General features: G+C 50.4%; 1 protein-coding gene across 7 annotated transcripts in view; it reads left to right on the plus strand.

The window, feature by feature from the left end:
- PCBP3 (poly(rC) binding protein 3) overlaps positions 1 to 27,768 on the plus strand; it is a 185,522-nt gene that overhangs the window by 146,923 nt on the left and 10,831 nt on the right. For 4 of the 7 annotated variants that reach the window (XM_081138503.1, XM_081138499.1, XM_081138498.1 and 1 more), the window contains 8 exons: positions 4,935 to 5,089; positions 7,305 to 7,328; positions 8,287 to 8,319; positions 8,659 to 8,775; positions 9,772 to 9,903; positions 10,619 to 10,747; positions 14,255 to 14,329; positions 18,032 to 18,073. In XM_081138503.1, the coding sequence (XP_080994629.1) occupies positions 4,935 to 5,089; positions 7,305 to 7,328; positions 8,287 to 8,319; positions 8,659 to 8,775; positions 9,772 to 9,903; positions 10,619 to 10,747; positions 14,255 to 14,329; positions 18,032 to 18,073 (707 nt within the window). Of the gene's footprint in view, positions 1 to 4,934; positions 5,090 to 7,304; positions 7,329 to 8,286; positions 8,320 to 8,658; positions 8,776 to 9,771; positions 9,904 to 10,618; positions 10,748 to 14,254; positions 14,399 to 18,031; positions 18,074 to 27,768 lie in introns of all 7 variants that reach the window. The other 3 variants (XM_081138502.1, XM_081138500.1, XM_081138501.1) reach the window with 1 other exon arrangement.

Consider the following 27,768-nt stretch of genomic DNA (forward strand, 5'->3'; position numbering starts at 1 on the left):
AAAGGAGATAAACGTGTCCTTTGCCCACAGTGCAGTAGGGCTGTGGGGGAGGCCAGGGCCCAGGAGAGATGGGCCGCTGGCATTTAGGGAGTGCAGGTAGAGGCCTGGCAGGGAGTGCCCTCAGCAGAAGGCCCCAGGCAGCAGACAGGAGAACTCAGCCTGTCACAGGAAGGGAGGCCAGTGGGGCTGGGTGGGGGTTCAGCAGAGGGGGTTGGCACCTATAGGCCTGGGGGCAGCACTCTTGGTGGGAAGGAACCTCGATTGAATTACATAGGCACTTGGAAGATACCCAAGGGTGTCAGCAAGGGGAGGACGGCCTGATTTGAAATTCTGGAAGGTCACTGGTGATGTAAGGCAAGATGTGCCTCCTCCATGTGGTCCAAAGGAAGAGCTGATGGCCACAGTGTGACTTGACTGTAGGGAAGCCACGTCCTCTGAGCACTGCGACAAGAAGGGTCAGGCACTAGGCATGCGCTCCCCTGCCTGCCCTGGAGGGAATGGGTGCAGAGTCTCAGCGCCTCCCTGAGGCAAGCAGGGCCCACCCTGTAAGGGCTGGCTCAGCTCGGCACAGGAAGGGCTGGGAGTTCTTTTTCTTTTTGTTTGTGATGTTTGGAGGCACCATCACATTGCCACCACAAACTGGGGCTGGGTGACACAGGCTAGAGCAACCCTCACGGTCATGGGTACCCTTTGTGTGTACCCAAACATTCCGTCTACACCCAGAATGGCTGATGGCACAGGATGTCCTCTCACCACCAATACAGACAAGACACAGGTCATTCCATCGCCACTGGGTCCCCATGCTGCCCTTTCACAGCCGCAAGCGTTTTGTGCCTGTCCACACCTCCTCCTCAGCCCCTGGCAACCACTAATCTGCTCTCCATTACTATAATTTTCTCATTTGAAGAAGTTTATATAAATGGAATTATACAGTGTATAACCTTTGGGGATTGACTTTTTCTCTTGGCCTAATTCTCTGGAGATTCACTCCAATTGTTGAGTGCAAAAATAATTTGTTCCATTTTATGGCTGAGTGGTGTTCCATTGTGAAAACTATCCCCCCTCCTCCACCCTGGGCCATATGGTCACAAGTCTCCCTGTCCCTCCACGTCTCACCCCATCACTTCCCGCAGCCTGCAGCCCCCCTCCGCCAGCTCACTGCCCCTTCCCAATTTTTTTCTCAAGGAGAAAAGCAGTTCTGGAAAGTAGGGCTAATAGTGTTTCTCAGAGCTTCCCCCAGGAGCCCTCACAGTCCCAAGTGCTGCTTCCTGAGGACACATCCTGGCCTGTGACTAACTCCCAGAGGGCTTCACATTGGGGAGGGGAGTCTCCCATGTTAGTCCTTTGGGTCACCAGGTGAGCACTGAGCCACCAAGTGAGGAGGAGGGCTCTGTGGGCCCTCCTCCTGTTCTGGCTCCTTTTTCTCCCTTCACTGTTACCATAATGATTTCTTGACAGTTCGTCTAGTTTATCTATCCTTGTAGTATAGCACACTGCCTGCAGCTTAGTAATTGCCAAGGAAATACTTGTTGAATTAACAGTTATTAATTACCAATTACCTATGAGGCAGATTTCAATCTGTTTCTTGCACTTATGTGGAGGAAGGAGCTGGGTGAAAGCAGCCAGTGCAGGCTCAGGCCCTGTTTTTTGACGCCCGTCTCCTGTGCCTCATCCGGACTGTCTGTGCCACACTGGAGTGGGCTGTGTCACAGTGGGCTGCTGTGCCATATCCAGGTGGGCTAAACCATGTTAGGGCAGGCTGTGCCACATTAGGGGGGCTGTGTAGCTCCACCAAGCTTCCCAGGAGGGGCCAAGCATTCTCAGGTGTCTTCCCCTTATAAATGCCTGCTCAGCAGCAGAATTTTCCTGTGCAGTGACTTTGGCATCACATGCACCCTCCCACCACCTCCTAAATGCAGTTTCAGCCCTGTCACGGAGCCACCCATTGAAGCTGACTTCTTAAATCCAAATGAGTGTTTTACACATGTGGAAAGAATCTATACAGGGGATGATTATAAAGTTTGCATGTCAAATCGCCCTTATATGCTTGCTTCCTGAATGTACCTTCCTGGGACTGCTTCATCTCTGGAGACAGTGGTGTCGGGGTAGGGGGAGGTGGAATATCGACTGGAAAGCTCCGAGGGGCTATGGGGCCAGCTCCCCAGAGCTGTCAGGAACAGCCAGTGCCCTTTGTTTGGTTTCCTTTGACTGGAGAAGAATCATTAAGTCACATAAAGCCTGAGGTATCTTATCTTTTGTAAGGCCTTCTTCCCCACCTCTCTCCCGATGCCTTGTTTGCAAAGACATGGCCCAGATAAGAGCATGAGGATCTGAGTGCCTGGCTCTCTACAGACCTAGTTCAGAGGGTTCCTCCAGCCACATACTGGCTTTCAGAAGAGCCAAGGACCAGAAAATGTGGTCATTATTGCAGACAGACTCAGCACTCCCAGCAGGCAGTGTGGAGATGTGGGCATGCCATCTGCTCACCCCAGTGTCACGTCAACTCCTCCCTTCATTTCCCAGTGCTCCACAGCCATCTTTTCCCTCTCTCCTTTCAGACACTACTCTTGGAAAGGATTTAGGGTGGTGTTGAGACCTAGCTCTCCCTTTAACTCACTTTGTGATTTTAAACAGGCCACACCTTAGTCTCCCCACACATGCTTGTGGCAGTACTTTGAAATAGCTACAAATATTTGTTGCTTTAAGTCCTCCTTGGCCTTGGGGCACAGGTGTGGGAAGAACATTTAAGTACATCGAGGTTTTTTCTAGACACAGGATTACAATCTCACAAAACCTGCCTCTATCCCTCCTAATTCTCTCCAACCTGGCATCAGAGGGCAAGTCTTTGAAAATCAGGAGGAACCCTTAAAGGTAAATGTAGCACCTGAAGGCTGTTGCTGCCCTACTGACTTTTTTGGGTGACCGTGACCACAGGAGTCCACCTGCTGCTTCCCCTTGATTCCCCCACTTGCTCCTGTGCGTTCCTAGGCAGCGGCAGCCCCTGAGGTGGGAGCAAGGCCCGGGCACTCTCGGGGTTGCCTGAAATGAGCAGGTGTCCTGGGGCCTGGCAGTACAGCCAGAGGATGGCTGCACGCCTACCGAGAGGCCCACGGTCCCGGGGAAGCCACCTGCCCCATGCTACTCGCTGGCTGGCTCTGCTCTCCAGTTGGAACAAGGTAGGCTCGTCAGGGTCAAGGATACTGAGTCACAGGCGACCCTAACCACTGCTGTGGACTGCTCCTTGTTCCCACAAGTCTGCAGAGAGCCCTGTGACACTCACTCTTGGCATGTGATGAAGTAAGGTGCTGGTCTCTGCAGCAGCTCACTGGCCTGTGTGACTGATGGCAGTCGACAGCCTGGAGCTTGCAGCACCCCTGGCACTCACTGACCCACTTTCTCTACCACGGGCTGGAAACATTTACGTAACAGATGGCTGCAGGGCCCCGCTGTCCCCCTGACACAGGAGGAGGTGTTTCTAATTAAAAAGGAGGCTGGCACCCCTGCCTGGCACCATGAGATTCAGTTTAGGGTGCTGGGAACTCAGCCTTCCACATACTGGAGTGAGAAGGGCTTGGTGCAGGGCGCCTCTGCAGGAAGGAGTGCTTTTTTCTGATGCCACACCAGTCACTAGAGGAGAGCCTCCTCTCCTTTCCAGGGTCTTTCCTCTCGAGTGTCCACATGCACTGCCCCCCTCACCAGAACTTTCTGGGTGACAGAAACGCTCTCTATCGGTGCTCCTCCATATGCAGCCAGCAGCCACACGAGGCTGTTTCCTTAACACTTAAATGTGGCTAGTGAATTTTTTATGTTAACTGTAAATAGCCACATGTAGCTAGTGGCTAGTGTACTGAACAGTGAGGACAGAGGACATTCGTATGGAAGGATGATTTTTTAAATTCTCTTGCTGTGTATTATACATTCATGTTAAAATCCTTGCTATTTGAATGTTCTAATTATGAATAATTAGAACTAGTAGTTGGAGTGTGTTGAAGTTGCCTGTAAATATATTTTCAATGTGAATGCTTATTAATGCAGAACTGGAATCAGTAACTGTCATTTTGCCCATGCCCAGGATGCCCTTTGCAGGTGTCCCCTATATATCACATAGGTGATGGGATGTATTTAATTCTGTGCTTTTTTTGTGTGTTTTCCTTTTAGCATATTTTTAACAGAAGTATTTTGATGAGGAAAAAATCATTTTTTGCCTGATAAAAACCTGTACGTTGAAAGGAAAAGCTTGCTTTTTTAACCTGTAGTCTCTCCTGTGTGTGGACAGAGCCTCTCATCTTTACAGGTTACATCATAGGGCCAATGTCCAGACAGCCTGGGGGTGCATGGGGACATGCAGGTTTCACAGGACTTTTTTTCCTGAAGGATTTAGGCAGCCACACAGGCAATGTGATGTCATTAGTAAAGGGACTAAACGTGGGTTAGTATGTGAGGATCTCGCAGAGCAAGCCCTTGGTCCCTCTCATGGCTTCCAAAGCCGCGTCCTTCATTGTTCTGGCACACTTTCAGGTATACACCGGGGTGGTGGTGGCTCCTGGAGGCCTGTCGTGCTGTCCTGCAGGGTTGGCCCAGGGCCCCTCCCCAGGGCTTACTGGGTGACCCTGCTTCCCCTCCAGTGCCTAAGAGAGCTGTTCCTTTGTTACAGAGGCGGAAACTGAGGTCGGAGGGCTAGATGACCTGCACTTGTCATGCAGTTACTGGGCAGTGGGGCCGGATCTGTCCCTGGAGGGCTTTCCTGAGGCCTCTTTTCCCCCACTGCCCTGTACCCCATGCCCCAGCAGGTCATTCCACCGATGCCCCAGGAAGCCTTTCCCTGAGCCTCCGCCTCTCACCAGCAGCCTCCTACTCCTCCAGATGCCAGGCCATCCCCAGTGTGTTGGCCGTTGATGTTCTCAGTTAGCAGCAGCTGTGCCTTCTCTTTCCAGGTGACACCATCTGGGCCCCATCTGTCCTTCCTCACTGCACCCTTGGCACCTTAAGCCACCACCCCCAGCTGCATTTTTGGAGAAAGATGGAGTCCAAGGTCTCAGAAGGTGGCCTGAACGTGACCCTGACAATCCGCCTGCTGATGCATGGAAAGGTACGGAAGCACAAGCCTTGCCTTTGTCACTCTCCTCAGAAGGAATCAGACCAGCTGGGAGGAAGAGAGGTTCCACCCATGGCTGGAGCCTTTGTTTTGTGTCATGCTTTTTTAAATTCTAAGCAATCTCAGACAGAGCAGGAGCAGTCCAGCCTAAAGTACGCTTCTCCTGGAACCATTCGAAACTAATAAGTTGCCAAGCTGATGCTTTATCACCAAGTACCTTAGTGTGTATTTTCTACTTGCACAGGCATTCTCATCACCACCTGCACCAAGTCAGGACAGTGATGCTGATCTGTCCTGGTACTTGACCACAGACTCCACTCACGGTCCTAGTCATCCCAGCACTGCTCTTCCTAACAGGGCGCCCCGAGGTGGCCTCCCACTCCATGTCCTTTTCATGTCTCCAGCATCTTTCAACCTGGAGGACGTGCCCTGGTCTTTCTTGGCCTTTCCCCTTTGAACGTTTCTGTCCAGTTCTTTTGTAGAATGTTCCTCATGTTGGCTTTTTCTGATGTTTCCTCGCTGTTGGCAGGAAAGTCACAGAAGCTTTCCTTTCAGGTGGCCCAGACTTCAGGGTGTCCCATTACCAGTCACCTAGTTAGAGAGAGACCTGCCAGGTGTCTCCACCTAGAGCTGCTTTTCTCCCACTGTTACGTAGACACTATGTAGATACCTCCCTGGTCAGCAGGCTTTCTGTGTACTCATTCGTCCACTTATTCATGTCTGCCTGGACTCGGCGGTGGTTTTATTCGATTATTCCCCATTCTGTCATTAACCATTCTGATGCTCATATTGTTCATGACTTGGCCAGTGGGAGCCCCTCCAGGCTGGCTCTTATGTCCCTTTGATGTGGCCCGTCATTTTTACAGCACTGCCTGGCTTCTGGCTCAAAACATTGCTCATTACTCATCTTGTGCTTTCCCTGCTAAAGTCCTGGAATCAGCCATTTCTCCAAAGAAGCCTAACATGTTTGAGGGGAGGACTGTGTTTGAGGCCCAGATCAGGGCACCCTTGTTCTGTTATGGGTCCACGACAGAGCTGGGAAATGTACATGTGTGCCTATTATGAATATTGTGTGTGCATGTACTTGTGTGAATATTGTATTATCACACATACAAGCGTACACATACACTTGCATATTTATTTACATATTGAGCTCTCTAGATTGGGCCCCAGCAGTTCACACCCCCAATGGCACAGGGTCCATCCTAGCTCCTCCATTGTCCCATGTTTGTGCCGTGAGAAGCCTGACTCTCAGGATGTGCGTGGCCTTCTGCCAGGGGGCTGGCAAAAGCTCTGCCGTATGCCTGTGGCTCTGCCCACCCTAGATTTCCAGATGAGATGTTCACACTGAGAGCATCCCTTTCTGTGATGGAGAGATGATCACCAGCCTTTCCTTCCCTTGGCTGGCAGTGGCATTTGGTCAAGGCTGTGTAAGCTGGGTGTACACCATGGCAAGCAGTCTTTGGGGTCAGTTATATGGCATCTACCTCTAGCTATAGGCGTCACAACAAGCACCAAACCCTGCCCATGGGAGGTGAGGTCCCTGACCGACCACCAGAGGGGTCACTCCTTTGTGCCCAGTTGCCCTTCGCTGCCCTAGTCCCCACTGCACACGCCCTCCCCATGGCCTCGTGGAAGTGTCATAATTGCTGAGGATTTTGTTGTGATAAGGACAGTGAGTTTTATTTGGAAAGATGTTGTTCTTTGCAGCTGGAAGTGGGCTGGCCCTGCCTTCATGAGATGCACGGTAGCACCATGTGGGTCTGTCCCAGGCAGGGAGGTGCTGTGATGAGCAGGCCTGGCCGGGACCATGTGTCCAAACAGTCATGGGCTCCAGGCTTTAGAACGGTGGTGGTGAGTTCAAGGTACCTTTTTAGAAGGTTAAGTACTTTTCTTGACACCACAGAATCGAGGGAGATTTTGTTTTTCGTCTATTTCTTGCAGGGTTTCCTTTCGTCCTTAAGTGTGCCTCCCGACTTGTTTAGCGGGAAAGCCGCTGGCCATTCTCCTCTGCTCCGCTCTGTCAGTCAGAAGCAGGGCCAGGGGCAGCAGTGGCCAGATGGGCACAGAGGGACCCTCCAGACATAGAGCCTGCAGGCCGCCTCATGACTGTCTAAATGTCCCTTCCTCACTCATAACAGTGTCTGTCACAGGGGCTTCTTTTCTCCTTCTGCTGTGTAACGTCAGCTTTCTATGATTTTTCCTACAGGAAGTTGGAAGCATCATCGGGAAGGTAATTATTAAGCAAACTCTCTGCCTCTGTTGGGGTTCCTGTGCTGGGGCGGGGGGGGATGCCCACAGGGTAACAGCTTCTCCATGCAGTAAGGATCCCAGGGGAATCCCAAGACTCTCACTCTCAAGCCAACACTATGAGGCTGGTCTGAGGGCATCCTGTTCCCTGGTTCCCAGCTGGTCACTCAGCAGCACCACCTCCTACCACCCTGGTGGCCAGACCTTCCTCCTAGGCATGAGAGCCCAGTAAGAATTTCTTTACTTCCATTCCTTAGGGTGGTCACCTACCTCTGTGAGTGTTAGTGAGTCTCTTTGCATTTTCATTCCAAAATAGAAGAAACATTCCTGGGGAAAAGTCCCAGCTGATTTGGAGCCCGTGCCTATAGGAGAGATCAGGGTTGAGGCACCGCCCTCCTGTTGGTCCCATTTTGACCACCTCAGGGTCCCTGGTATCCCATGCGGTCCCTGTGCAGTGGGGGCACCTTCAGTGCTCAAAGTCCAGCTCTTTCCACATGTGCCTCAGGCGATCTCCCCATCCCCACCCCCGTGGTCCTGGTCCTGCTTTGCCTGTGATGAAGACGGGGACAGCTGTGACCTGGGTGTATTCCCGTCTCTACTTCATGGAGCAGGTGCCCTGGCCAAGTGTGGTGCCCAGTCAGGTCCCTAGGTCCCAGCCCATCTGCCTTCGTAGCCTCGTGCCCCTGGTGAGCACCTGGGTTTCCTCCTCTGTGGGCTCACCCGCTGGGCGTGCTGAGGGCTCAGTGAGGCATGGTGTGTGTCAGGCTCTGGACAGCACCTGGTAGGGAGCCCTGCTTCTGAGGAGCTGCTGCTTGCTCCCCCTGGGGCACATGGGGGTGCAGGGGGCTTCTGACACCCCATGTTGCTGCAACAAACCCTCTGCTTGCCTGCAGTGGACCCCTGAGTGATTCTTCTCCCTACTGTCTAAATCTTTATTCCAGAAAGGAGACACTGTGAAAAAGATGCGTGAAGAGGTGAGTCTGCGTGCATCAGCTGCGTTCTGTCTCCGATGGGCAGGAGGGCCGCTGCAGTCACTGCACTGGACGAGGGGCCCTCAGCAGCACGGAGGCCCCTTCCCCTCAACACCCACACCCCAGGATCTGTCATGGGCAAAGTGCATCCTTACTTGCCACTTGGGTCCTTTCTCTAATTAAAATCTCACCATAGAGGGCAGTACTAGAGAGAATTTTACTGTTTAGTGCCCATCAGGGGCCCACTGGGTATGTTTGCATCAGTTGTTGGGGGAGAAGCCAACCCTTTACTTGCCCTGCAGTTTTAATCCAGTTTCTGGGGTTTGCTCAACTCCCTTTTAGAGTGGTGCTCGGATCAATATCTCGGAGGGAAACTGCCCAGAAAGAATTGTGACCATCACGGGCCCTACTGATGCCATCTTCAAGGCCTTTGCTATGATCGCCTACAAGTTTGAGGAGGTAAGATGCACTTGTCCAAGATAAACAGTGGACAGGGATGGACCCAGCAGGTTCTTGGACACCTCTTCCCCTGTGTCTGGACAAGGTCACGGCCCAGCCAACTCGGGACACCCTCTCTCAGCTACTGTCCCCTCCTCTGCTTCCCAGGACTCTCCCTGCTCTGGTCCACCTGGTAGTGGGCAGTGTCTTCCTCGTCAGGTCAGCAGGTACGCATGCCCATTTCACTGACGTGTCCTTAGGCCCTGGCCAGCACGTCCAGGCCTCATCCCTCTATAGCCACTGGCCGACTCCAGGTAGGGTAGCTTGGCCTTGATGTGGACAGATAAAGGGACACAGATGAAGGAGTGAATCCCCTATGGGTACACGTGAATGCCTATGCTCTTGTGTCAGTGAGTCACATCTTAAAGTTTTTATGGGTTTTTAATTATTTGAAATTGCCAAAAATTATTTAGAGATACATTTCATGTTTTTTATTCAGAGGTTGATCAAGCTGGAGAATACATTTTTCTGTCAAAAATGTGTCATCCTGTCTGTCCAAATGCCCCCATGCTCTGCCAGGCCCTAAAGACAAATGTCAGGCCCTGAGTCCAGGTGTCCTCTGATGTGTGCCCTGCGCCATCCATAGCAGCACCATGGCTGTTCTGACACATCTCTGTGGGCCCCTCTGTCCATCCCACCACTCTCTCCTTGTCCTTCTGAGCCTGACTTGGCCTTTAAACTTCTATAACCAGCCCAGCCTGGCTGCTGTACCCTCTCTCTGCTCATAGCCATTTTCCAGAGGGTGTGTTCCTCCATCTAGGAGCGCATGCATTTCTATACTGACCTTCTTCCCTGGGAACTGGGAGCTTCCCAGGGATGGGCTCTTGCCACTGGTCTCTGTGGCCTGTGCCCCCTACCCCCTGGCTCATCAAGGGCTTGGAGCAGAGCCTCCCATCCACACTCTCAGTGTTCACACATGGGCTGTCAGCCAACATACACACCTTCCTCCATCCCCAGGACATCATCAACTCCATGAGCAACAGCCCTGCCACCAGCAAGCCCCCAGTGACGCTGAGGTTGGTGGTCCCCGCCAGCCAGTGTGGCTCCCTGATTGGCAAAGGCGGCTCCAAGATCAAGGAGATCAGGGAGGTAACAGGACCCTTCCCAGCCTGGTGGGTGCTGAGCCACTGGGTGGGTAAGAAGGCATGTGCAGAAGTGTCAGGCACTGCAAGGAGGGCGTGTTCCCCGATGGGATAGGCAGGGACCTCCTGGGACAGAGCAGATTATAGCATCCTGCCTCAGTCATGTGGCTCTGGGGCACAGAGGCTCTGCACAAGGGCCTTGTGGTCTCTGTCCCCAGTTTCCTGGAAGAATAGGAAACAGCCCTGTTGAGATAGAGTTGGCAGGAGCTGCGGACTCTCTAGTCACATGTTCATGCATTTCAAGGAAAGCCTGATCCTTCCTTCCCAGAAGGGCGGCCATCCAGTCTTCATTCCTTTAAGGAAAGAGACCACAAAGTTTAAGCCCATCTGGAATCCATCTTTCTCTGTGACCTAAAACTCCACAGAGGAGATAGAATTCCACATATTTGAAAAAAAATGACTCCCTTTCTGTCTTCGTCTCCTGCAAATACCTATCTACCAGTTAAAATGCCTCCTAGGCAACGATGCTCACTCTACACCAGCTTGGTGCTGGATAGCAGTGGCCTGAGACAGAGGAGGCCTGCCCATGGGGCTCCCCAAGGGAATATGCAGAGGGCTGGCTGCCCAGACCGGCCCACATGGAGGGGGCAGCATGGGGGTAATGTCGGGTGGCTGCCTCCTCCTCTCTCTGCCATGCCCCTTCCAACATCTAGTTTCTCCAGTCCACAGGTGCCCAGGTCCAGGTGGCCGGCGACATGCTGCCCAACTCCACGGAGCGGGCAGTGACCATCTCAGGGACTCCTGACGCCATCATCCAGTGTGTCAAGCAGATCTGTGTGGTCATGCTGGAGGTACAGTCTCTGCATCCATGCTTGTGGCCGGCCTGTCCTCAGTCCAGGCTGGCTGTGGCTTCTTAGTATCGGTGGTGGCAAAGGCTTTGGTGCCTCAGGGTCCCTGAGGACTCTTGAGGTCAGGGCTGTGTGGGGACCAGGTGTCAGAAATGTGATCCAGGTCCCTGATCCAGGCCCAAGGCCATCTGAGTGGAAGCCATGCTGGGTGCCGTGAATGGGGCAGCACTGGTGCTTGAGCCCTGTAAGGCTGGTCCATCATCTTCATTGGGATATCAGGGGAGAGAACACAGGGGGAGGCATGTGCCCTCCCTTTATTTCTGGAACTGGAAAAGTTATTAGTTCATGATGTGAGGTTCCTTTAGTAAAGGGTTGGGCCTTAAAAATGGTGCAAGTCTGCAGTGGAGACAGGTCTCCTCGAAATGATTTTGCGCTGGAGAGGAGTCTGGTTCTGCGCTAGAGAGGGGTCTGGGTCTGCGCTGGAGTGGGTTCTGGGTCTGCACTGGAGAAGGGTCTGGGTCTGTGCTGGAGAGGGGTCTGCACTGGAGGAGGCACTGTGCTGGAGATGGGAACTGGAGGTGGAAAGGCTGCTTGCTATGGACAAGACTCCTCCTGCTGGACCAGCTGAAGGCATCTGAGCCCCACCAAGGTACAAAGGGCAGGACTTAGGAAAAGCACATAAAGTGCCCGAATTGTAAAGACAGAGAAGTAAACAATAAGATTAAAAGCCGAAGGAGAAGCAAAGAAGGTGCAACTGAGCAAGACAAAGCTTTCTTGAGGTTTTGAGGGGAAAACCCTGAGATTTAAATTTCAACCAACATCCAAAAGCAACAGAGTCATTGAAACAATCAGTAGTGAGTCATTGAAACAATCAATAGTTAAGCTAAAATGAAGTAATCCTGCCTCAAATGAAAGGTTCCAACAGTTGTGCTGGTGCCAGGCTGCCTGGCCCCTCCTCCTCCCCCATGCTCACGGTCCCTGGCTTTGAGGATCTGCTCGAGTACCCACCACAACAATCTCCCGAGGGAACTGAAGCCTCCCTGGCAGCTGTGGGCTTCTCTCTCTTTTGTACTTGACTTGGTGTTAAAACCCATGACCAACTCTTTTAAAAAATTTGTATAGTTTTTATTTTCTTGAAGTATATTTTGTGAAGTCAAAAATATTTTTCTAAATGTTGTTCTGATGTTTTCCCAATGGGTGCTAGCGGTATTCCCTTTATTCCCCGGCTGCTGGAACCCTGGAGGGGCCACAAGGGCAGTGACAACAGGCCTGGGGCTCTTGAGTGCTGGTGGTTGCTCCTCTGTTAAGCAGCAGTGGGCACCTCAGGGTGGCAGAGTGATATGAACAGTTCCAGTATTGGCACAGCCGCCCACATTCCCGATCCAAGGGTCAGAACAGAACTCGTGGTCTCCTCAGAACTCTTTCCAAGTGGCATTGCTTCTGCCACATTCGTGGTCAGGCAGCCCTCAATAGCAGCCTTAACCTTCGTTGACTATGGGGCTCTAGCACCCCCCAGGCCATGCCTGGAACTGCCCTGTCTCCTTCCTGATGGCTGGAGGCTTATGTAGACGGTGAATGGTGAAGTACACATGACAAATATGAATTATGAACATTGAGCTGAGGTAACGCCTTGTTCTTGTTGGTGACATGAAGCTCTTGGAGGTCAGAAGCAGCCGTCCTACCTCGGGAGGAAGATTCCTTGCACCTGGAAAGAGTTGGGTCCATTTGTAAGTGAAGAGTAACTGGACAAATAGAGCAGAAGGCCAGAGGATCCCAGGTGTGGCTATGGGGTGGACCTCATACCCTTGAAATTACCACCAAGACCCTGGGTGAGGGCGAGCTGGGTGGGGTCCAGTGGAGAACCACGCACAGCTGCACCGTTCCCAGGGAGGAGCTGGACGGGGAGCTGTACTCAGATGGCCTCTCCTCCATCAGAGGAAGTTGGGAATCAGGAATCCCAAGCCAGAATCAGCAAGATGGCCTGGAAGACCTCACAGTACTGGGACTGCAGATGCTGCCATTGGTGGGGTCAGAGGGCACCATGGAGCAGGGGTGATGGGCTGAGTGATGGCATGAATAGCTCGATGCCCAGCTCAGGGATGGGTGCAGCAGCCGGCCTGAGTCTTCTGCTTGAAGCAGTGAAAACAGTCACTCATTCAGTCTTGGTTTAGTCACGATTTTTCCACAGTGAGCCCTCAGTCTTGCCTGAGACCACAGTAAACCCTGATTTGTACAAAGACATTTCAGGAGGTGTTCAGTCATAACTGTAGAAATACCCCAGACACCAGCGGGGGTCACTCACAGGCGCTCTCAGCACCCCTTCCACTTCATGGCGAGGTCATACAGCACCACTAGGGTCACACAGTACAACCAAAGTCAAACAGCGCAGCCAAGGTCACAGCATGACCAAGGTCACACAACCTGTTCAAGGTATGATGGGGCCTGGGCCGCACAGTTGAAGCTACTGCCCATTCTGCTGTATCCACACGGCTGTGCGTCTTGGGTGGGGGCACTCTGATGTCACACCCAGCTGTCCAGGTTGTGGGCTGGGCCTGTATGGGCGTGGCCTCCGGAGCTCCCAACAAGGACAGGCTTCCCTCGCCCCCCTTCCTCTGCCTCTGGCTTGTGGTGCCACTGACTCAGGAACCCCCAACTTTATCACTTGTCCTGGCCTGTGGCCTCTGCAACCAGGGAAGACTACCCACCAGAGGGACAAGGAGGGCCTGATTGCCTCTGACCAGGGTGTTAGGTTGACCTTATTGAAGTCTGGGGCAGACTTCTGGAACTTGAGAAGGTCAGTCACCAGAAGATAAGAATCCTATATTTTTGGACACAAAATAATCAAAGGAAATTATAGCAAACCTCATCATGACTGTGGAATATTTCATTTGGACTCTAAGCTTTTTTTTTAAAAAATGGCTTCTTTTATAAATAGTGAAACTGATTGTTTCTAACTTTGCTGTGATGATGTCAGCTGGACATCACCGCAGGCCAAGCAAGGCCCCTGGGGCACTGGGCCTGGAGTGCCCATGGTGGAGCCACACACAGCCCAGCTTCTTCCAGAGGATCCAAGAGGAAGGGAGAGTTTTTCTCTCAGGACAGCCCCAGGCTAACACACATGTGGAGCAACAGTGCCCAGGCCTGGAGGCAGCCATCTGGCCACCTGTGCAGCATGGGGGTCCCACGGGCAAGGACAGGGTCACGTCTTTCCTTCTTGCCTTGTTCACAGACCCACACTCCTCACCGTCCCGCTGGGGTGATTGGCACCACGTGGGGCGATTAGGGCAGTGGTTAGGAGGAGGGAGGTGACCTGGAGGAAACCGGGGTGAGGGCATGGTTTTGGGCAGGTGCCCTCCCCCCCGGGGCATCCCCACCCCTCCGGCACTGGGGGACCGGGGCAGGTTGAAGTACAGTGGCGGGCGGGCGCAGGAAGGAAGCCTCCCCACCCTCATGACTGTCATGCTACAGACTGTCTAACGTTCTCTCTTCCTCTCCTGTCCCTTTTCCTAGTCCCCACCGAAAGGTGCCACCATTCCCTACCGCCCAAAGCCCGCCTCCACCCCTGTCATTTTTGCAGGTGGTCAGGTAAGAGCCGACCCGCTCGCGGCCTCCACTGCCAACCTCAGCCTTTTACTGCAGCCCCCGCCGCTGCCCGTTAGTGCACTCAGGTTTTCTCCCTTCTCACGTGCACGTCTCCCGCCCCTCGAGCCCTGGACGCAGAGCTCTCCTGCCCGCTGCCAGGCACCAGCAGTGGGCAGCAGGGTAGACATGGGTTGCCTTGTGTAAAAGGCTGGGTTGGGGGGTGTCCAGCAGACAGAAAGGGCCAAGGTAGATGCCCTGTGGAGTCAGCCCCAGAAACATCTCCCCGACCTGGCACGGGAGGACCCTGGTTCCATGCTCACACCAGTTCTGCCTGGCTGCGCCTGCTCAAATCTAGTTCTCAGGTGTTTTTAAGACGTTTAGACAGGAGGGCCAGGAGCATTGCAGGTGACTTTTATGACTCCTGGTTTAAACAACTGGGACGGAAAGAGCTAGGGTCCCATTTTCCCCTGAAACACATGTTCCCAACTTCCCAGAGATGCGTTCCTAGGAGCACATGAGGAAGGAAGAGATGCCCGGCTGGACAGGAGCCTTGCCATTCACAGCAGGCGGGAATGTCCGTCCGCTTCACACACCTGTTGTTTTGCTGGAGCCACTGTCCTCCTTGCTCTCCTTCCAGGAAGGGACCTAGAAGGCCAGGGTCACAGAGAAATTTTATGCAAGACCAGCAGTTAACTTAGTAGGACCTAGAGAGAGCTGAGGAGGAGCTGTGCCCAGAGGTGTCTGAGCAGGAGCTCAGTTTGCCCCACTCACCTCAGGGTCGCTCAGCTGCAGTAAATGGATGGACTTTGAAAACCCCCAGCCAGTGGTGCCTGGAGGAGCTCTGCGTCCAGATGGCAGTGATGTGTGTCTTTGTTCAAGGGAGAGTTAAGATAGACTTACCACGGGGGATCTAGGTCAGGGGGGAACAGCCATGACTTTTTACTTTATCATTAAAAAAGAAAGGAAAGAGGCAAATAACAAATTTCTCCATGTTTTTCTTTACTATGTAAAGGAATCTTATCTGATCGTAGGTGGAGGACAGGGCCTGTGTTTCTACATCTTGAACAGCATTTGAGGGATGTAGTGGCTCCCACTTGTTCCCCCAGCTTCCCGTCCAGATGCTGCAGGCCCCACAGATGTCTGTACTTGGGACATCGCTCCCTTCCCCAGCCCAACTCAGGCAAAGTCTCCCAGTTTCCCTGACCTCTGCCTGAGTCAAAGGACCTTCACACTCGTGCATCCTCCTACAACAGCCCCAGATTGGAAAGGGAGGCCCAGAGGCCGGGATCCGAGGACCCGTGGCTGTGCCCCTCTCCCCACCAACCTCGGGGATGGGGGTGGAAGGGGAGTCACAGCAGACCTTGTTCAGAAATCTGTTTTCTTTCCCCCCACGGTTGTGGTTGGCTAGCAGGTTAGTTTCTTGTGTGGTCTTGACCCTAAGGTGGGAACAAACCCACAATCGTACCACTCAGTGAAGTGTTTTCAGAAGGGGGGCACATTAATATTAACACAAACGGGTCCAGGAAGCCCTGTGGTCAGCACCCCGCCATCCATCTCATCTTCTGATCTGTCAAGCAGGGGCAGTAGGCCCACCTCTGTCACCGTCATTATCGGCACCTGTCCCGAGGCTATCGCCAGGCTGTTAACATCTTAACCCTGTGCCTGTGCCATTGGGACAGTCTCGTCTAGCCAGTGGCTAGTCCTGGTCCTCTGTGGGGAGACATAGTCACATGAGAGTCACCACTACACTGCAGGAAACGAGGCAGAGGAACCACAGTACAGACGCGGAAATGAGGATATAAATGAGACCTAAGGCAGCGAGGTGTCCCCTCCAAATTCAGACTACACACTGCCCACATAGGACACCTACAGATCTGGACTTCAGAGACGTGTGGCCTGAGAATCTCACACCGACTTAAGCTGTGTCTTCACAGCTGCCTGTGGTCGGGACACGGCCCTGGAGATCTTGGGGACAGAGGAGGTTTACAGCTTGTCTGGCAGGCACCCCGCTACAGAGAAGCAGTTCCCACTTTTCCAACTGGTAACAGATGATACAGGCTTCATCTCGGCTGAACACTTGATCTGTCTGTCTGCCTCTGCTCTACCTCTCCAGAGGGGACGGTCATGCGCACACTCAGTTTAAACAGAACTGAAGACCACAGCCACCTAAGTGAAGGGAAGATGAGTCAGAAACTTAAGATGTGAGGCAAAGACTTGCCCTGTCAGGGTGCATATATATTTCCACTCAGACGTGCAGGGCTGTGGTGCAGCAGGCCAGGCCTGTCACCCTGCCTGGCTATGTGGGGGCAGTATATGTCCCAGGTCAGTGTATGTTTGGTGACACATTGGACCATGGCCTGGTGGCACCTCTCAAAACCCTGAAAGTGAGGTGTAGACACAGCTCCTGTGGACTCATAACACAAGCACCAGCAGCACCACACTGCCTTTTCCCCAGGACACTTGCTCTATCTGATAAGATTCCTTTACTTCCCATGAAGTGCCAGACTGGGGCCTCTCCTCCTGTGGTCCCTGTCCAATGGCTGGCTGGTCTTTAACTCCCAAGTAGAGCTGTTTATGATGAAAACTGAGCAGATGCAAAACCTGCCTTTTGGCAGAACCTTGGAAACCACCCTCAGTTTGGGGTCCATGGAAGTGACTCTTGATGGGCTTGAAGTTTCCCTGGGATTCACAGGAACCCACATGGGTGGCCATCAGGTGTGCACTTAGGACATGACATGGGGACCCCACATGGCCAGGTGCTAGAAGCCATGTCCCTCTACACCTGAGCCAGCCCACGCCTACAGGCCTGAGTGTAACTAGCCTGGGGCTGGTGTATACATTCCACGTCACCGAGGCCTGATGGCAAGTCTTTGGTCTTTACTCTCCCTTGACTCTGTGTGGTTTGTTTTTTGGCCATGAGTTTCTGGAAGCATCTTAGCTGATAGACTATTGATGGGGTGGGCGGGGCCTATTCCTGTCAGTGGGGTTGTGTAGGGACTGGTGGGAGAGGCTGCAGGGCCCCACACTCACTGTAGCTGGTCCCAGTGACTGTCTTGAAGGCCAGTGAAACTATGATACCAAACAAGTCTGGGGACCCCCTCTCCCCCCTCCCGGGAGTTGTGCCATGAGTGTGCTACCCCCCAAGTCAGAACAACCACCCTGTTCTCAGAGGCTAGAAGATGAACTGGTCAATCTTGTGACTGACTTGGGTGCATTTTCTTACTTTTGCAAAATTGGTGGTGTCACCTTTTAAAGGCTTCTTTTTTTGTTTGGTTTCCTTGGAGTAAATATTTCCTAAAAGTGTTTACTCTCATGGTTAAATTATCAAAAGGTTAATGATTAGTAAACTATAACAGGGTTCAGATCATTTTTAGATATTTTCTTTGAAGAAACTGGGGTGGGGGGCGTTAGAAGCATTCAGGGGTGAGTCATTTCCCTCCCTCCCTTTTGACTTGGCTTAACTGCAGGCCTCTAGAGCGGGATACAACTCCCTGGCTCCAGCCAGCAAGGGGCGCTGTCGAGGCTTGACTCCAGGTCACTCTCCTTTGTCCTACAGGGTTGGGGCAGATGGAGATGCGCCCTGGGAGGGGGACAGCTGTAAACAGAAGGTTTGGGGCCCGTTCACATGAAGGTCCCACCCAGGAGAAAGCAGGTTCTGCAGGGGAGGGCCACTACTTCCTGAGCTGACAGTGTTTCTCTCTCTAGGCCTACACGATCCAGGGACAGTATGCCATCCCGCACCCAGATGTGAGTTTTCACTTTGTTTCCCTTCCCTCCTTTTCTTGTTACCATTTACTACCTGCATGCTGCTGTGAACTGCTACAATATTAATATTACGCAATAATATTAATACCTAATGTTCCTGACCTCTGTCGTATCCATATGACCTTGAATAACCTCTAACCTCTTAGCACTAATTCTACTCACGTGGAGGACTTGGCCTGATGTCAAATTGTTTTGATCGTTGCTGCAGTGGGGGCCTTCCTCCACTCACGGGGACTCCTTGTCCCCAGCGCCCGCCCCCCCCCCCCCATGGGCAGGAATAGCAGCATCTTACAAGCACCTACGAAGTGAGGTGACATGCTGTCAAACAGGTCTGAGATGTGTCACAAAGGGTATTTAAACATCTAGGGAGGCTACACTCCCGCTTTGAAGCCCTAGTTGAAACAGGCTCTGCACGTGTCTGAAGGCCAGTGGTGACAGGCCTCGGTTTCATCCTAGAGTTACTAACGTCAGTGCTGGAGAGCAATGACGACATTCCAGATGCACTTGGGGAGGAGCATCCTGGACTTCTGTGGCCTGGGGGCCAAGGGAGCCACATGCAGCTCTTAGGGCCGAGATATGCGGCAGCAATGAAGAGCAGAGGGCTTTCTCCCTTGGGTTTAGATATAGCGGATAAATTGGGTGACACTAGCTGGTGCCAGGAAGAACGGGGTGTGGAAGGAGGGAAGGGAGAGGAAACAAGAAAGAGAGGAAGAGGCCAAGGCCGGCAGTTGATTTTGCTGCTTTTGGCAGGTGGAGCAAACCTGCAGCCAGTTTTGAGAAGCATTTTTCTTGTCTATCCCGCCCTTGACATTTGCTGAGCTTCAAATCCTTCCGCTCTGTTCCTGACAGGGAGGTGCCACCAGGCAGGCGAGCCTGCCCTGGGGTCTTCTGCAAACCCTTGCACTTTGAATTGGGCAAGTGAGGGAATAAAATGCAAAGGCAGAACAGGGGAGGGTTTTTAAGAAGTAACTTGGGAAGGTACCAAGGCTCCATCTCCCTTCCAGAAGCATGCCCAAGCCTTTCCCTCTCATTCCCCCACAGGCATGCATCTCCTAAACTCTAAGAGACCCACTGAGGCTTGTAACCAGGGAGCAATAGGCAGTGGCAGCTAGTCTTGGGCTAACCCCCAACCCTGTCCCCAAGGCCCCCTCTTTTCTGACTTCTTAGCAAAAGCACCTGGCCTAGGCTTATTTCCCCACCTACTCTCTCTTCTGTTGTTTCTTCTATCCTAGACCCTTCCTTGTTTCACTGTCCCCAGCTTAAAAAAAAAAAAGTAACCAACACTAAGTATTGGAAATACAGAGATCAGTTCACTATCACTAAAGGAAATTTTCTATTGAGTAGAAAAGAAATACTGATGGTTTCTGTCTCTCTTTTTTATTCTTATTTTTTTAAAAACACATCTTAATAATCCGTACAAGTAGGAGCTAAATGATAGAGTATGCAGTTAAGAAACGTCCCTCCCTACCCATCACACCCCCAAGGCCATTTTTAAAGGTTCCTGGTTTTAACCCTGCAGTGAGGATGGTGTAACTCTAAATCAGTGGTGGGCACACCTGCCTGCCCCCACTGGGAAGCCAGCTTCCTCCTGTCCAGGTGTGCTGTTAGGGCTCCACTTGTTAAATAGAAGCTGGGTCGGAGCACAGCTCTCCATCATTGAGCGGTTGGTGGGGCTCACTCCTGTCCCCCTACCTGCCCACCCAAGACCACCTCAGCCTCCCCCTTGAGGACAACTGCTGATACCTGGCCCTGCCAGTGATTTCCCCATGTACCCTATTCTCTGTTATTTGGGATGCTCTTCACCTTTCTGTGAATTTATTTTAATCAGATCTCGGGGGGGGGGGGGGGGAACCTTCTCTGTCTTCTCTGAAGAACCATCAGCAGCTTTTTTTAAAAAAGTTGATGTCTCATGCTCCCAGGAAGTCAGTGGCATTCCCCGTGAAAATCAGAGTGAGGGAGCTATGAGACCCCAATAGCTGGTTGGAGCCACCCCATAGCTCAGGAACCTTTCTCACTCTGGTGATGCCTGTCCTGCATTGTCTTAGCCCACAGCCCATGGGACAAAGGAAGGCAGATGTCAGCACCTAGGGGAGGGCTGGGCTGGCCCCGTGTGCAGGAACGCCGTGCAAGGAGAGGGGTTGTGCATGGGCCCAGGCTGGGTCAGTGGCACTGCAATGGGCAGGCTCCACGGCCTTTTATGGAATTCTCGTAGTGGTGGGGACGGGAGATCAGAATGGAGCCAAGAGGCCTGGTTCTAGGATGGCACAGCTTTCATTTAATCCAGAGCAGGGTGGCCTTGTACCCTTACAAATGTGTGTGTGTGCAGCAGCAGGTTTGAAGACCTGGCTTTTTGACCTTTTTACAGATGGAGAACTCAAAGTGGTCTGGCCCTTAGTGAAGGATACCAAGGTCGATGCTTAGACCTACAGCCCTACTGTTGAAGGAAGGCCTGTGGGTCTCACAACCACTGCCTCCTGGCTCAGGCTCTAAGCTGACAGAAGTGTTTCTGGTCTGAAATGTCCAGTTGTGGGCACAGGCGCCTGTGTGAGGGTGAGGGGTTTTGATTGGTTTGGTTGATTTATTTTTATATCAATCACTTGTTTTGCTCTTTCCATGTGATTTTCTCTTTTTCTCTTAAAAGTGAGTAGTTTGACAGTTGTTGTTTTTTAGATTGGTTTAAACTAACGTATAACTAATTGTTGTATAACTACCTCCTTGTGTTTGGTTGAGATGTGGAATAGGTGGCTCCTTCCTGTGAAACGGCTTTCTGTGCGGGACGTCCTGCTCTCTAGACCAGCAGTGGGATGGGGACCACTATTGGGACCAGCTAGGGGGAGCTTTTATAAATGCTCTTTTTACAGGCACAGAGAGTTGAAGACTTGACAACCACTTATGGTCCATCCAAAACAACAATAAAATGACTATTTGATAACATAGGTGATGATAGCTAGGAAGGCATTTTTTAATCTGAGCTTGGTCCTCAGTAGTAATTTTAAAAGCTTCATTTCTTAGACCCCAAATATAATAATTATAGGAAATACTAATTTATTTTATAACTGAATGCACAATTTAGATTTTTCTACCACAGTGGCTGACACATACACTATAGTCATCTTTTAGCATCTTAATTTATATTTCTTAGATCTGAATGTTTCTTTATCTAGAACTAAATTATACATATTTTTTCTGTGCTCAATTTTAAAGAAGGCTTTCTGATTTAACCTTAAGAGTCATTGACGCCTCCCACCCACCCCGCTGCCAGTTTCCTTCCAGGTTCTCACATCCTTTTACCTGAATCCTTCTGGAAGCTTATCACTCTTGTACATTCTGGAGAGGCACAGGGACTGCTGGGTGTGGGGAGGACCCACAGCTGCTGACCTCTGGAGTGCTAGGACAGCTGCCCCTTAGTCTCAGAAGCTGCCCACTCCCTTTTGTGTTTCCTGCCTCTGGCATCAGGCAGCAAGGACTCCAGATGTGGCAGCAGATGTAAAGAGCTGTGAAGCCTGGACAGAAAGTGCAGTGACTGTTCTGGTCTCTCTCTCATTCAATATTTCAGCCACTTAATGTGATTAAATGAGGAAGAAATTGTTTTCTTCTGAAAGAAATTAGTCAACTTCAAGCATACCCTCATGTGCAATCTTTATTTCTAGTTTTCACAATTTCCCCGTCACTCCCAGACTTAATATCCCCTTATTTAAAGAGGGTGCTGAATGCAAGCAACAACAAAACCTATGTGTTAAGAGGCAACAAAGCACTGTCCACCTCTTCTTTCTTACCTGAGCTTTCTTACTAACAATGTGAAGTAGCTGTCAGGACCATCATATAATTGCACGTGCAAGGAAGTAGAAGTTTTGAGTGGTCACTTGCCAAGAGCTGAGGAGCCAGTGTATGGAGGAGCGGGCTCACTCCCCACACCACTTGGTTTTAGCAGAAGATGTTAAGAACTGGGAGTAATAGGGCAGCGGTAGCTGCCAGGAAGCTTGTCCTTTAGAGAGTATATGTGAGGAAACTGTAGCAACAGGTGAGTTATAATAGAAGTAAAGAAATCAGTGGAAGGATGCATGGTTACATCTTCCAAGGGGCTGTTGGGCTGCACAGTTCACTGTGGACACATGAAGAGTGAATGTGGATTTCCCCCTCCCACTTCCTCAGTGTCTCTAGAGCCCTGTGGGGAGGTGGTGCTGTCTGCTCCTCGAATTTCATAGTGAACACATGGAAAGAGTAACCAGCATTGCACTCCATAACCACCAGTCGATGGCCTCACGTCAGTCTCTGTTCTTTCCAGATTGAGTAGCTCCAAGTGGTGGAGAGGTGTTCATGGCCCACCTGCAGTCAAATCAGGGCTACTACAGTCATTTTCATAAAATAAGAGGTCTGGGTTAAACTGTCAACGTTCTTGGCTTGAGCTAAATCTTCCTTTCTCTGTCCCCCTTCCCTGGGGCTAAACTTATAGATCAGCACCTCTCCTACTGAGCCACTCAGTAGCAGGGCTCTGGGCAAGTCTTTCCTCCCAGCCTGCTCCTTCTCAGAATCAAGACTCCTGCATGATGCTTGCACACGAAAAGTCTGAGAAACACCAATAACAAAGACTGAGAAGGAAGAACAGTTGGCACCCCAGGAAGAGATAACAGAATGGAGAGAGAGAGATTCTAAGAGATAAGCAGTGAGAAAATTTCAGAGTTAATAAAAGGAACCAATCCTAGCATTCAGGAATCCCAACAAATCCCAAGCAAAATAAACAAAACAAAAAAAGTCCATCTTAGACAAATCAAAGCTAAAACACACAGCATCAAAGACCAGAAGTAAATCTTCAGAGTGGTCAGAGGTAAAAAGAATATTACAAAAGTAAGAGTGAGAGAATGAGTTGACTTCTCACCAGCAATAGTGGAGCCAGAAGATGGTGGCATAATAAAAGCAAGTAATTGTCTACCTAAAATTCTATCTCAAGAGCATCTTCCAAGGACCAAAATATAGACATTTTCAGACAAATGGCTGTGACCAACAGGCTTCTCATGGATGCTTTCCGGAGAAGGGAAACAATCCCAGAAGGAAGGCTAGAAAGGCAAGGAGGAGTGTGAGCAAAGATAATTACCATTTTTTTCATTAACACAAGCACAAACCATTAAGAAAATATTCATGATTTGACCACACTAAATTTAAACATTGGGTAAATGAAAACACACTTTGTAAAATCAATATCAATGCTGTGTCATTTGTGGGATTAACAACATAACAGAACTAAATGGACAGAAATAGCATACATAAGACTAAGACAGGTTGAGGGGAATTAAAACATAATGTATAGGTCATTGTATCATCAGGAAGAGGGTACAGATGTTGAATTTAGACTTTAAATGTATATGTTAATAAGAGTTTCAAAGTGACCACCAAAAAAAAGTTTGTTTATATAAACTCAATAAAGGTACAGAGAGGAAAGTGGGTGAAGGGGAAAAACTATTAATCATTACAAAAGAAGGAAAGGAATGAAAAAAAAAGAGAAAAGAACCCTGGGAAATCAGGACAATTAGAAGTGGAAAAAAAAAAAGGTACAAATTAGTCTATATCTGTGGGTAATTGTGATCAAAGTCAAAGAGAGATTTTTCAGTAAAATCACAGGCTGTCATATTTTTTTTTTAAAGCTAGCTTTTTTTTTTTTTTTTTTTCCCCAAGAGAGACACCTAAAGAATAACAACCCAGAGTAGTTAAAAGAATAGAAAAATCTATTCTAGGAAAATACTAACCAAAAGAAACCCAATTTACAAGTATTAATATCAGTGGGGGGGAGGCAAAAAAAACCAAGATTTTAAGGCAAATACATTGTTTAGTCATTACATTTTGATAAAAGGTTCAGTTCACTAGAATATATGACAATTCAAAATTTATATGTACCTAAAACATAGCTTCAACATATATAAAGAAAAAAATGACAAACCATAAAGAGAATTTGACAATCATTGTAGTGGAACCTTAACATACCTCTCTTTCAATAAAGGTTAAGTAGATAAGAATAAAGAAGATATTAACAGTACAGTCAGTGAGACTGATATAATTGACCTACATTGAACACTACATCTAATATAACTGTAGAATTCATGAAAATATTTACAAAATTTGATCACATTCTAGACTATAAAGAAGACTCACCATATCTAAAAAAAATTGGAATCATATAGAGCACAAAACAGTTAAGTTGAAATCAATAATTAAAAGATGACTTTTAAAAAACTTGTCTTTATTGAAAGTTGAAGACCAAAAGACCAAAATAAATGGAGATATACCATGTTCGTGGATAGGAACACTTAAGGATCTTAACAATGTTAATTCTTCCCAAACTGAGGTACAAAAATACAGTATAATTGCAATCAAAATCCTGACCGACTGTTTTAAATTTTTATATGAGAGAGCAAAGGCCAAGAATCACCAGTATATTCATGAAGAGGATATATGATAGGGAGATTTGTCCTAGTGATAGGAAGACCTACACTAGGGCAGTCCTAACTGAGACAATGTGGTTTGGGTGCAAGGAGAGACCATAGGCAAGCGGATCCTACCAGAGAACCTGGATCTGACCCATGTGGGTGAGGGAGCCTGGTCTGTGACAGAGATGCCAGGATGGCAGGTCATTCAATGGGGAAATGGATTTTTACAACATAAAAAAAACACTCTTTATGTATTAAGTACTTCAACACAAGAGAAAAGCATAGCACTTTTAGAAGAAATATAGTAGAATATCTTCCTGTACACAGGTCAGAAAAGGATTTCTTAAAACATAAACCATAAAGAAAATATTAATTAATTTGACTACAGTAAATTTAAAAATTCTGTTTCTCTAAAGACACTCTAAGGAGAGTGGGGAAGAGATCTTTTCAGCAGATATAACTAAAATAGGATTAGTATCTGAAATACATAAGGAGTTTGTGTGAATCACCAAAAATCAACCCAATAGAAAAGTGGGCAAAAGACACAAGCAAGCATTTTACAGAAAGGAGACGTGAATGCATATCACCACAATGTGATGTATTTCTTGCCATGAGAGGTAGTTGCCTGGTGTGTTTTGTGATAACTCACTAAGTTGTTTATTTATGGATACTTACATTTTAGTCATTGTGTTTAGTATTTGTCTATGTTTCTGTATTCTGACACAACGTTAAGTAGAAACTGCAAGCCACAGAGAAAGACCTATATGATCCCTCTGCTGCTCCTCCCTCCCTCTCTCCTCCCCTCCTCATGATTTATGGGCACTGGTGGGAACTGGCAGTCTCATGTTTTAATGACAAAAATATCTCAAAAAGCGGAAATTCCCCTTAGCACTTTGGCCTCCTCCCTCCTTTTAAAAATGTAGAAATTGAGTCCCAGAGAGGTGAAGTGCTTGACTGAGGGCAGAGCCAAGAGGAGATGCCAGCTGACATCTGTCCATCAGCCCCCTCTGGGGGATGTTTATTTAGGCACCACACTGCAGGTCCAGCACTTCCTCAAGATGTCAATTTACAATCATGGGTGAATGGGGACAGGGATTTATTTGCTTCTGTAGCCGTTGTTTCATAAAAAGCAGCAAGTACATTGCAGTGGGAATTGCTGAACTCTGGGGTGTCAGACTCCTGGGTGCGAGTGGAGCCATGCCTGTAACACACACAGCCAGTGGCTCTGGAGCAGACCCTGCTTGATGTGCCTCATCTGTTTAACTGCCAGGGAGGCAATGGAGAGACCTGGGGGCCTTCAAGGTCGGAGCTTGTGGACAGCGGGTGGGAAAATCCTGGTAGCTTCCATGACTACTCACCCCAGTCAACCTGGGCAGCACTTCACAGCCTGCCATTTACATACATGGTTCCCCCACTTTACAGATAGGCAGGGTGGGCCACGGGCACCAGCTGGGCCTATTTCCACAGAGCTGTCAGGGTTGTGGCCAACTGAGGTGGGTTCTCCTGCCTTCAGAGCCCCTTTCTTCCCACTGACAGACCGGCGCAGCATCTGTGAACTCTTGGGGATGCAGGGACAGATAGGAGAGGGCCTGCCCTCATGACAGCATGCCAGCCTGGCTGTCAGACACATGAGCAGGTGATGGGGGGTCAGATAGTGGAACAGGAGAGAGAGCAGCCTGTCAGGGCTTTTTAGGCTCCTCACTGGCCTCCTCCCCTGGGGGAAGGACTAGAGCCCCCAAAGGGCTGGTCACACATGAGGCATTGTTCCTGTGTGAGCATCGTATCTGCATGGAAACCCCAGTGTTGGTCAGAGCCCGAAGGATGCCTGGTCCTTGACGACCAACTGCCCTGAGCCAGACTGGGCTGGCCTTCGCTCTCCAATTTCACATTTGTCGTCTCCAGAAATGGGGTTTCCTTTGCACCCTGGGAACTTGTAGTTACCTCCTTGTGAGAAAATCTTAGGCCTAGTTTGAACTCTCCCTTGTGGGTAGATTCAGAGCACAGCCCCTGCCAAATGCCCCCATGACTCTGTGTGACTTGTACACAGGGCACAGCTGCCCTGGCCCCAGGTCCATCAAGTGGGAGGTGGAGTTTGTAGGCTCACGTCAGTGCAGTTCAGTCCGCAGGAGGCCGAGGGTAGTCTTGTACACTCCTTAGACCTCATGCCCCAGGATGCCTTTGGGTGCTTGCTGTCCTTCTACAAGACACTTTCATGTCCCTGGAAAGAGGAGCCTTTGCTAGGCTGCCCAGCCATGCAGCAGGGTCTCAGACCCCTGCAGTCCCATTTCTGCAGGGTCCCTTGGCCTCTCAGAATCTCACCCGAGGCACAGGGGGCGCAGCCAAGTGTCATCACTTGTTTTGTGATAGTGTCTCCCAGGAATGCTCTCTTGGCACCTTTCTCAGGGGCTTTGATGCCTGTCCACTCAGGTCACACTGTGCCTAGTGAAGTTAGGTCAAGGGACACAAGTGCTGGTCAGCAGGTGACCATCAGGCCCCAACCCCTGCTGTGGCCTTGACCAGCACCACCCCATCAGGGACTGAATCTGACCCCAGGTCACCAGGTCTCTTAACCTTCTCTCCTTAGGACCTCAGGCACAATAACTGCCTGGAGTGGCCTTGTGGAGTCTAAGATGTGACCAGTTGTCCCCGAGCAGGCCCACCCAAGTGCTGTAGGTCAGGGAGCACCCCAGCAGACAGGGAGACACCTGAGAGGGGGACAGGGCTGCTTTTCAGATGCACTTAGGATGTCCAGGAGGGAGGGAGGGAGGAAACTGGACAGCTCTGTAATGGAAATGCAGGAGTAGCATTTAGGAAGACGGACCATCTGCGTCCTAGCAGCTCATATTACCAGGGTTCTACCTCAAAGGTATGACCAGGAGGCCACAAGCTGGTCATGGCTCCGCTTCAGGCTGCAGCTGGGGACTACATGCCTCCTCACGCCAGGACCCTGACCTGTGGAAGCAGGAGGTGGCCAGACTGACAGTCTAGCGCACCACAAACCCCTCTCCCACAGGCTGCCCCACGGAGCTTGAGCTTGAGGTTGAGGACAGGACAGGAGGCTCTGGGGGAGGGGCCGTCGGGGGCAGGGTGGCCCTCCATGCACCGGGAAGGGGTGCTTGGCCTGTATCTTAGCACTGGCTAAATTGTTAGGGGAAATGCCCAGCTCTAGGAGACCAGCAGCAAACCCACTCATTGATGGCCCCAAGGGCTGGCTTGTGTAGGTGCTGGGATGTCAGAAACCCAAGTGCACAGTCGCTG

The sequence above is a fragment of the Miniopterus schreibersii genome (genome assembly GCF_964146895.1).
Source record: "Miniopterus schreibersii genome assembly, chromosome: 5".
NCBI lineage: Eukaryota > Metazoa > Chordata > Mammalia > Chiroptera > Miniopteridae > Miniopterus > Miniopterus schreibersii.